Source organism: Seriola lalandi, unplaced genomic scaffold (assembly GCF_002814215.2).
Source record: "Seriola lalandi dorsalis isolate HSWRI2012SDOR001 ecotype SW California unplaced genomic scaffold, Sedor1 jcf7180002054569, whole genome shotgun sequence".
Lineage (NCBI taxonomy): Eukaryota > Metazoa > Chordata > Actinopteri > Carangiformes > Carangidae > Seriola > Seriola lalandi.
Window position 1 is genome coordinate 781,588 of NW_019525122.1, and position 11,122 is coordinate 792,709.

The 11,122-nt window shown below is 45.0% G+C and overlaps 1 protein-coding gene across 1 annotated transcript in view; it reads right to left on the minus strand.

The window, feature by feature from the left end:
• Positions 1-1,551: 1,551 nt before the first annotated feature.
• clcf1 (cardiotrophin-like cytokine factor 1) overlaps positions 1,552-11,122 on the minus strand; it is a 14,273-nt gene continuing 4,702 nt past the window's right edge. Inside the window, exons 2-3 of the mRNA XM_023416702.2 lie at positions 5,543-5,697; positions 1,552-5,015 (exon numbers count right to left, since the gene is read on the minus strand). Of these exons, the coding sequence (XP_023272470.1) occupies positions 3,666-5,015; positions 5,543-5,697 (1,505 nt within the window). The 3' untranslated portion in view covers positions 1,552-3,665. The remainder of the gene's footprint in view (positions 5,016-5,542; positions 5,698-11,122) is intronic.

The window sequence follows — 11,122 nt, forward strand, 5'->3', positions numbered from 1 at the left end:
ATGTTGTTAGTCTTGCATTAGATCACAGCCTGCCAGTCAGACAGACAGGCCTGTCCGAGCAGCAGAGCATTCTTCTGTCAGCAGCTGCCTGATGGGCCCAACAAGCCAATAATGTCAATGCCTTGTCACTCACAGTATCTTCGTATTCTTATCGAAGGACTCGCCAGCTGAGTCATACTAACAGGGCTGAGCTATCCTGTTACGTATTAGTTACAGCAATTTGTCTCTGCCTCGCTGACAGAGAGACAGACACAGAAAGAATAAGACGGAGACAACAGTGAGTGATGGCTGTTAGATAGCTCCGCATGACAAGCCTCATTCCAACGAAGTTCTGACACATAGAGATAATGATTCACACACGTGCTGCGTTTGCAAGCCCACACAGGGGCAAACAATACACACACATACACACACACACACACACACACACACAGACAGACACACACACACACACACACACACACAGATAGATAAACGCACACACACTCAAGCCATACAAAGCTGCCTTTGTTGACTACTGGCAGCCCCTCAGTCATTGCTTACTGAATGTAAAAAACACACAGCCTCTCGTGTGTGTGTGTGTGTGTGTGTGTGTTTATACATATGTGTCATGCCTCTGTCAGCATTAACCCTTTCCCCCACTTAGTGAGAGTCATGAGTGTGTGTGATGATGTGTCAGTGTTGACGGTTGACTTCTTCTGTAAGTCACTTCCTGCTCAACTACCTTCTTTTTGAGGCTCATGTGTGTGCTTGTTTGCCAGAGCATGGTCCACATTTGTGTGTGTGTGGGAGTGTTTGTGTGTGTCGGGGTGGGTGTTTGCGGTTGTGTGCAGGTGTGTACCTCGGAGCTGATGGACGGGAGATTCTCATTGATCCCTTAATATCTGGCCTGAGGCGAGGAGAGGGAGCCAGAGAACTGCAGAACATGTGGGAAAAGGCATAGTTGAGAGCAATAAAGCCAAACAAGAAAGAAAGAAAAAAAGATAACAGGTGAGGAAGCGATAAAAGAGCGGGTGCAGAACAGAAGGGACGTTCAAAAAAACGATAAGAGGCAGAGGCGGTGACAGAGACAGGGAGAACGGCGGCATTGAAACAGACACAACAAGAGAGAGGTGGACGGTTGGTGGGATTATGAGGGTGTGTGTTTGTACCTGTTCCTGTTTGTGCTCATGTAAATCCCTCACTCCCACAGGTCAGAGGGATGTTTTTTTGGGGGGGAAGAGGAGCTTCGTGAGATAGTGTGATGAGAAAGGAAAGCAAAGTGGGTGGAGGGATGATGCAGTGGGAGGTGGGAAGCAGGAGATGAAAGGAAAAAGGAACGATCGTAAATTTTCACCCGGACAGACAAATAAAAACTCTCTCATACCCCGCCTCAATTGCTCTGTTTTTTGCCATGAATGTGAGCCGGCCTTTGTTTTCCAGAAGACGCCTCTCCCCTTGTGCCAATCACCCGTAACCATCCCTATAAAACGAAAACCATTGCAAACAAAAATCCCATATGCATTTTTGTCTCTCCTCCCAATGGCCTCCCAAATGACCAATAACACCACGCTCTGTACAAAACCTACTATTTATTCTCTTTTGAGTTACAATACAGTATTTTCACACTGGAGAAAAATAAATAAACATCTTGTTCAATAAATATCATAGAAATATGATCCATAACTTTTAGCCACATCATCCAAGGCACATTGTAAAGACATAGCAAAAAAGTTATTCTGAATAACAAATGAAGCCATCTGTATATTGCAAAAATGAAAAAGAGGGATTTCATGTGTTTCTGTGCTAAGGAGTGTGAAGTGACTCAGAGGAAGAGTTTGACATTTTGGGAACTCTTGTTTTCTTGCCAACAGCTAGACGAGAGGACTGATACCCTTCTCATGTCTGTCTGTTAAATATAAAGCTTCAACCAGGAGATGGTGAGCTGAATTCAGATTTCAGATCAAGGCAAGGGAGGTCCCACCATAGATACCTACAGTGTCGGGTTTGACTTGTGGTTCAGAGTCACCAGGCCGTGTGGTGCTTTAACTATAACTAACTCCACAGAGTAACTTTACTGTCCCTGTATTTACATAGTTTCATTCACTGCAATAGAGAAGCTTTGCAGTGGAAATAGATTCGCTAGATAAGTCTTTCTAAACAGAAGACTATCTTCACTATGATCAATCTCAAGCACAAGCAGCCCACGTTGACCAATCACGGTTCTTGTGATTTCTCAGTAGCTGCTATAGCTGTGGCGTAAAGACCATAACACAGCAGTTTGAATGAAGCTTGAGAGCAGGACCTGCGAGGACCTCTAAAGGTTGCAAATTAACATGGTGTATGTTGTTTTTTAATCCATGCAAAAACTCTGGTTATATACATGAACTATATCCTAACCCACAACAGTTTGACCATTACAAGTGTAAAAGCAACATGTTTTATTGGCTGTTGAACGGATTAAACAAACGAGACACAATGTGTTAATCAGTGTGTTTTAAGAAGTACCTGTTGGACGAATTTTGTACCTTTGGACAGAACCATTTCCTGTCTCTATGCTAAGCTAACAGTCTCCACATCAAACTGATAAAGGTTGTATCAATCGCTTCATCTATATCTTGTCAAGAAAGCAAAAAAAAAGCCAGTTTCCCGAAATGTCTGAACTCTTCCTGTAAACATGGGAAAATGACAGATTGATTAAGGCTTCGTTAAATGTTTCTTGCTATGGAGGGAAATCATTAAAAACTGTTACAAAGCACCGAATCAAAGGCAGCAAAGAAGTGAATGGTATGTTAAGGCACCAAATACCACAGTAAGTATGAGTGTCTGTGTGTGTGTGTGTGTGTGTGTGTGTGTGTGTGTGTGTGTGTGTGTGTGTGTGTGTGTGTGTGTGAGAGAGTGTGTGTGTCTGGACAGTATGTGTAGCGCTGTTGTAGAGTTACTGTAACTGACCGGTCAACTTCTGATTACTCAGCAATACCACCCTGCCCGTTATTTCTGGTGCTCATCCCCCTGACTCACGCCTCCTCCCGTCTTCCTCTCCTTTTCTGCCTCTTCCTCTCCTCATCTGTGCCCTCTTCATCCCTCTGGCCATTTCCTCCTCTCCTTTTGTCTTTTTCCCATTCAGAAAGTTTCCCTTCTTCCTTTAGAGAAAATGAATGTTTGCTGATTCACACATCTGGGGTCACTGAATCAGTTTTCACTCAATAGCTGCACTGTGTCTTGCTGTCTGTCACTCAGTCTATCCTCCTCTGTGTGTGTGTGTGTGTGTGTGTGTGTGTGTGTGTGTCTAACCACCTACAGTGGCATTTCTGTTGATCCATGAGCCGTGTAGTCCCGTAACTCAGCCCAGTCTCAGTGTGTCTCGCTCAATGAGCTGCTATGTGCATTAGGCGGGTGACAGTGCTGGTAATGTGTTGGCTTTGTGTGTGTTATATTCCATTAGCACTTCTGGTGACCTGCCAAATAGTCCTTCATTCACTTATTCCAGTACGGTATGAATGAATGTGTTAAGCTCGAATGTGTTTATGTACTTCTGTCTGTTAAAGCTCTCACTTTGTTTCCACTCAGACTTTGTGCAAATAGACTTCTGATATGCTGCACGTTTGTGTGTGTTTGCGTGTGTTTGCGTGTGTTTGTATGTGTGTGTGTGTGTGTGTCTAAGTGTCCAGTCCCGTCTCAGTGTCTCAACCTCGGAGTCTCCTCTTGAGACGGTTGAAGTCCTTCGCTGATCGCCACAGCCAACTCTGCAGCTCGCGCAATATCCAAAACCCCTCCACCTTCCTGGCAAAGTCGTTCATCGTCGGCTGCACTGGCAGGAGTGAAGAGGAGGCAGAGGAGGAGGTGGAGGAGAGCAGCGGAGTCAGTGGAGGCAAAATGAGGGAGGTGCCCCCTCGTAAAGACAGAGGGATGGGCTGGGGGAGAAGAGTGTGCTTCTCACCTGCTCCGAACTGGTAGAGGAGGGAGAGGGTGGACAGAGAAGGTTGGAGGGTGGGGGAGAAGAGCGAGCGAGGAGGCCGACGGTGATGATAGAAAGCGGAGGAAGAGGAAGTAGCTTCCATATGTGATTGCTTCTCCTCCTCCACCATCAACCCAATGCTTTTCTCTACAATAAATCCATCTTCTCTTCTGAGTGTGTCTGGGTGATGTGCGTTCAGGTTGTAGCTGTACTGATTGTTGTCGTCGTCATTGTTGTTTTGGATGGTTGGTTGTCGGAGGGGGCTGGAGCTTTCTGTGCCCGGGTAAGACACTTCAACCCCGGATTCAGGCTGCCCCTCCTTCTCCTCTCCATCCTCGTTGATACTCAACAACCTTCTCCTCCCCCACCTCTCCACCCCTCCCTCTTGCTCCACCTCCTCCTCTTCCTCCTGCCCTTCTTCGTTGGCAGCCCATTTCCCACTCTCAGGCTCATCCCTCTTTCCTCTCCTCCCTCTTTCTCCTCGTCCCTTCTCCCTTGATCCGCCACTCCTCCCTCCACCTGCGGTCGCCTCTGCTCTCCTCCCCTCTTTCCCTCTTCTTTTTTCCATCAGGTCAACGCTGACGCCTTCCTCCCGCTCTCCTCTGACCACCTTCACCCCGGTTCGTTTCTGGTTGTTACGCTGACCCGAGTCTGTCCTCGTCCCAGCTCTGGACCTGTACAGGCTCTGGCTCATCAGTGGAGCTGGTTGGTCGCCTCCTGTCCCCCTCTGAGGATACTGCAGCTCACCAGCATCACTTCCCATGTTTGCAGATGGAGGAGGAAGCGCGTAACCAAGCGTGGTCATCAGTGCGGATATCGAGCCCAGCAGTCCATCCAGGCCTGTGCAAAAGTGCAGCAGAGAGGTCTTGAGGGAGGGGCAGAGGGTGGAGCGGGCCAGCTCCCTGACAGCCGCCAGCAGCACAGAGTAGGCCTTCTGGTTCTGGGCGAGCCGGGCTTGGTTCTCCAGGCCATGCCACAGCTCCAGGCGGGTGGCAGCACTGGGCAGGGACAGAGCCGTGCTGTTGGGCCGCGGAGGGGAGAAGTCTTTCTCGTTGAATGGAGGGCCTAGGTAGGTGAGCTGGAGGTGGTATAGAGAAGGAAGAAGAGAGGATGAGAAGGTTTAATGGATAATTCTGGTTCATTATTTATTTTCACAGTTTGGGCCATCATTCATCGTAACACTTGACGCAGCTTCATCGCTACACTGTCGATCAGACAGATTGTAAACAGGCCAACAGACAGTTTAACTAAACATTTCGTATGGAGGTTAAACCAAAAGCGAGTGCTCCAGTCATGTCTGTAATGATCCCCCAACTTTGTAAGAAAAGTTTGGCTTTGTTTTCACTTCCAAAGTAGTTTGGCCAGAGGGAGGGTTTGAATGAAACCCCAGTGCTCCTGTTTGTTGTCCTGGCAGACCTCTGTTGCCGAGTTCCCAGATCTCAGTAATTGACATGGTGAGCACACTGTTATGAGTAATTATATTAAGGAGGCTCAAAACTATGAAAATGTGACCCAAGTTAGATCCTTTGAATTAGTGTAAGGAGAATAAAATGTTACTGTCTTTTAAAATGAATGAACCGAATGGTATCACAAAAAATTACTCACATATACGTCTTTGATTTCTTTCAGCTGATACTCCAGGTATTTGGTCAGCTCATATGTGCTTTCTATTGAACTCCTCTCACTGGCCAGGTTGTGTGACAAATCCAGGGCCGTTGCCATGGCAGCAGCCAATAGCAGGATGAGCTGGTGTTGATGGACTGTGGAGAAATGAAAAAAAAAAGAGACTGATTAAAACTCAGGCAGATGGTGTGAGATGTTTCTTTAATGACGTCCAAATCATGGGTGTCCAAGTGGTAATTAACACACACTGCAAAGGTATTTTTAATCATAACAATGAGATGAAATTTATCTCAGCCATTATTTTCTCAGACATTTTGTGAATATTTAACTTGGAGTTCTTAATTAATTTGATGACTCAAGAACTCAACAGACAAAATCACCTCCAGCAAAAGTTTCCAAGCCTTCCTCTTGGTCGCTGCACCATTCACACTGTTTATAGGAATTTTTACAATATTCTGGTTTATTTCTTTGTCTCTATGGCGATGGCCTCGTCTGTTTACATATTGCCAGGTCAGAGTCATCTGACACTGCCAATAAAGCTTTTTCCGTTTCTAATCTAATTTTAGATGTTTCTGGCTGTCGGAGGTTTACTCTGGCTTCAAATAAAACCTTGCTTAATAGCTTCAGACAGTCAGTTTCAGACAGTCAGACAAATGGCTCCTATGTTCAGTGCACCAGCCTGTCAGGAAAACAGTCGCTCACACACACACACACACACATACACACACATACACACACACACACACACGAACACACACATACATGTTCATTCCTGACCGATATCCCAAAAACAAAGACATGTGGCTTTCTTTACAATCACAAACATTAATGTGTTTGTATCAGTTGTATGTTGCTGTTGACTTCTTGTTTATGTTTCAGAGTGTTTGTGTAGGTGTTTTATGTTACTGTGTGAGTGTTTGTGAGAATGTTTGTAACCGTAAGTGAGTGTATACAATGCTTTTGCGTGTGTGGGTGCTGCTAAGTGTGTATGTGTGTGTGTTGAGGGGTGGGGTGGGTTGTAACACTGGAAACCTTTTAGTGCCCCTGTCTCTGGTTTCAAACAGGGAAAATTGGAGCTGAAAGGTGGTTTTCAACATTAAGAAACTTCATGCACATCCACTCGTCTTCGTCCCGTGCTCGCTCTCTCCTTTATTTTCCAACTCTCTCTCAGCACTTCCTCAGCCCTCCACTCGAGCGCAACACACATTTCTTTTGTCGTCTCTGCTCTCCGTCATCCTTTTCCATCCTCCCTGTGCTCACTCTCACCCCCCCGTGACACCCAGACGGTAGGCAGTGATTCATGCTTGTAATTATGGGCAAAACATGCTGCTGTTCAACAGGTGTGAAATATATATTTCCCAACGTGTGTGACCCTGTCAGCTTTGTCTCATTAGCTCACTCCGTCTTTCTCTGACACACCTTGGGCCCCCCATTGTTTCACTAATCTAATTCTTTCCTCCTCTGGAACTGGACTTCTTCTATTGCCCTTCTCTCTCCCTTTCTCTCTCTCTCTCTCCATTTCATCTCTCCCATCACTAACCCCACCCTCGCCCCCCCAGGATGAATAAATGACTTTAAGTGAATAGCTTAAACAGATTGCAAAACATTTACCCTCAACAAGTTTTCAGTGGTTCTAAGAAAACATGTTCTGACCTAAAAGAGTCAACACCTTTTTCCCTCTGACTCAACCACTTACATTTGACGTATCGGTATGCACTCCCTTACAGGGCTGGGTAGATACCTAATGATGGTATGTGCTCTACACTACTCTATACACAAAAATGTATAAAGTAGGTCATGGTGCAACCTAAAACAAGAATGTGTTACTGCAGCAAGCGAGAAATTCTGGCTATCAAAGAGGAAAATATCAATTGAACATGACAAAGTAATCAGAAATAAAATCAAAGGATAAGAGTATGGTTGACAAGCGAGGATAATCCCTTTTATTGTGGTACAAATTGCAGCAATGACGTGGTAACAAGCGACTCTACTCCCAAACTAACTTAACAAGCTCACTTAAATGAATATATTCATCAAATGACTTTAGCTTTAGTGAAAGACTGAATGACAGATTGTTGAAAGTCAAATTAAAATAGGATTAGAAATACTCATCGAAATGACATGGACAAAACCTGAACAAACAACTCCCCGGCTGCTTCATTTGAAAGGGAAAAAAACTGCACCCTCCACAACTGCTTGACCCTGAGTTTTAGGCTACATGAAAGCATCCTCCCAGACTATTTTCTAAATCACTGTGGTTGGGCCCAGGTAACTCCCACACGCTCCCACACACACCTTAAAATCAGTCAAATTGGACAACCCCCGCCAACCAAGCCTCTTCTCAACCGCAAAAGCCTCATCACCTGTCAGGAGCAATAAGCATCTTGCATCAACGTCTGAAACATTCAGAGCTCATCAAGCCCGGGGTCCTCCCACCGAACATCCTCCATTAGCATCAAAACACCCTGAAATCAACACGACATGGTTGACTCTCGGACTAAACAGCCCTCGAGGAAAAGGACCCACAGCGTGCAAAAAGGGTTGCATTCAGAAAGAATAAACAGGTACCAAAAAAAAAAAAAAAAAAAATAGCCTGGGCTGGAGAAAGAAAATTCTCCCTGGCAAAAATCAACCCAAACTGTTCCAAACCGTTTCCTTTTGTCTGCAGCCACATGCTCGGAGATGATTGCCAGACGTGAAAGGCTCTTGTTGTTTTGATTGAGTGCTGACATCTCTAAAAGCATCCTCCGCTGTGGCTAGAAACAACTGCTCTTTTGTACGGGTAAACTGAGATAACTCAAACCCAGAGCCATGTTGTTGTTATATAATATTATACTGAGTAACTACACTATAGTCGGCATACAGCCTGACTTCAAGGCGAGCCCTGCAGGCTTGGGGCTGTGTCTGTGTACCTGGCAGTGGAAGCACACTCCGCAGGGCAGGGTTGAAACCAGAACATTCTCTGTGGGAGGATTGCATTACAGCAACACAGGGGTTCCCTACAACGGCCGACCATGACCCGCCTCTGTACGTGTGTGACTCTACCCATTTTCAGGCACATACCTATTAGAGTTACACACATGGACTCGCAGGGGAGCTCCATTATTCACAACAGATCATATTTTCATCTTCGGTTTGTCCGTTGATGTCAAGTCAGATCTGGCACTCTGGAGTCTGGCTGCCATCTGCAAAACAGAGCTGAACATGAGGTTCTAGCGCCAGAGCCTCTGCACTCCAGATAGGTCAGAATTAAACATCCACACAGGGTCAAGGTTCAGAGGTGAATTCTGGGACGAAAGGTTGTGTTCAGGGGCATAACGAGCCTTGTAACACACTTGACATGTTACACTCCAGACAGTGTTTTGGTAAACCAGTGACCCGGTGTTTGTGGGTGTTGTTCCGCTTCCATCCAAGAAGACTAGTATTTCATCTTTCCCAACGTGCACCACCACTTGAGGTTTTAAACAAGCACTTAAACAGAATTTTGGTATTGTGGGAAAACCATCTGCAAGTAAATCTCTCCAGTCTGGTCCAGGAAAAACTACCTCCGGTGCCAAAAAAGGTTGCCCTCCGTCGATGTAACCACTTGAAAGAGAGGAAACATCAGTACATGGAAGATGTTATAAATCAGGTCCAAATGAGATGTTTTTCATTTCCAGCGAAACATTGATTAGGAATACTATAGTATACTGTAATGGCATACTTTTGGTGAGCATACGTTGTACGGGTTTGACAAGATTTAAAGCCATGCAGGCTGGTTTTGGAAAAACAAAGGATTAAACATCATCTGTGGTGTGTTTTCCAGAACCAAAACTCCTAGCTGTAGGCTACATCCTCTCACCCGTTCCACTTCAGTTGTATATGTTCACCGTGTAGACCTCCTCTGCTGTATCACAGGACAATATGAGACAACATTTGAGACAGAAATGACTGATGTACCGAGCCATGTTGTGATGTGGGCCACTGATGTCATGTTGTGAATGACTTAAAAGACAGATTTACATCCAGTCTGAGTCTGCAGACACATCTCGACAAGTTCAATTTGAATCCCACGTATAAATCTGATTCATGTTAATTGTACATTTGTTTTTAATGTGTTTCTTCTATTGAAACCTAATGAAAGAAATCTGACAACAATCTGGACATACGGATAATTTAAATCACGGAGCAGTTCTGAACATCGGCTTCGCTCGGTTCATTAGGTTGAGTTCATTCCCATCTGCTAAGGATAATGCGTTAAAATGTTCTAATGCCAGGTTCATGTCATGATTCGGATCATAATTTTGAGCAGCAGGGTCGACCGCTCCAGCAGCCTCCCTTTAAATCAGAGATGTCAGGGATTTCAGACAGTTGAAAATAATTTTTTTAACCTGTCAACAGACACCTCAATTTTCATGCACAAGAATCAAAATAAAAAGGTTACTGCTGTTCTTCAACTCTTTTGATAAGAGTCATAACTCCTGGTATGCTTTGAAAGGTAACTCTTTCAATTTTACAGCCAAAATGTCAGAATGAGTATAAGAGATACTGAACCAAAGTTATAGAGGCACAAACATGACAAAAAGGTAAGGATTATTTTTTTGGCCTAAAAAAGGAATCCAAGGCCTGTAGTCGTAGTGTCTGAACAAACTCTGTGTCAACAGCTGTTGCAGTGATATGAGGATCCTAAAATGCTTTGCAGAGATAGAATCAGGACACTTAGAGCTTTCAAACAATGTATAATTTGTCAAGGCTGTGTGAAGTCCAGCACAGACCAAAACACACCTAAAGCAGTGTTACCAAGGCCAAAGCATCCCACGGGTGGGGCTGTGTCTTACAGTCTTCTTCAGTGAATGAACAATCGAAGTTCTGCATTTACAACACTCGGTCACACCGGAGAAAGGTCCATTCAATGAAGAAGACTGTGGGATGTGGTTGAAAGCTCCAGAAGTTAGAATAATCTATCAGTTTTGTTTTTCCCAAGGTCAAGAATGAAACTCCCAGTAAGTACCACCAAAATCCACATACTGCAGCCACATGTGATAAGTCTGATCAGCCATTACATTGCAGGGTTACTTTTAAATATCATTATCTATTACCTTTTTTTTTTTTACTTCACAAGTCTCATATTTCTTTCTCGGAGTGTGCAACGATCGCCTGCCTTGTCTTGCATATTTGTTGTCATCTAGCTAACGTGGCAGCGGCAGAGCTGCAGGCTCATTGTGGCTTTGTTGACAGAAAAGTCCCGTCTGAGCCAAATCCAGAAAGGCTGTTTGTTTCTTGCATAGTTTTTTAATTATTCTGTTGCACTGTACCTGGTGGCAATTTTGCCTTCTGTCATAACACTTACCCTGAACATAAACACACCTGCGCAGGACGCCAGGGGCAAAAACATGCGTCAACACACTGATGTGAGGGATAGAGCCACAGGGGAAGTGGACCGTGACACCAGCGAGGTGACTGAGGGTGAGGGGGGTGAGTGGAGGTGGAGGGGTTTGACAATCTGAGGTCAGGGTCAGTGTTGTGTGTCTGTGTACAGTTAGGGGCCAGATTTATGTGCAGTCTGCACTCAATCAAATGTGC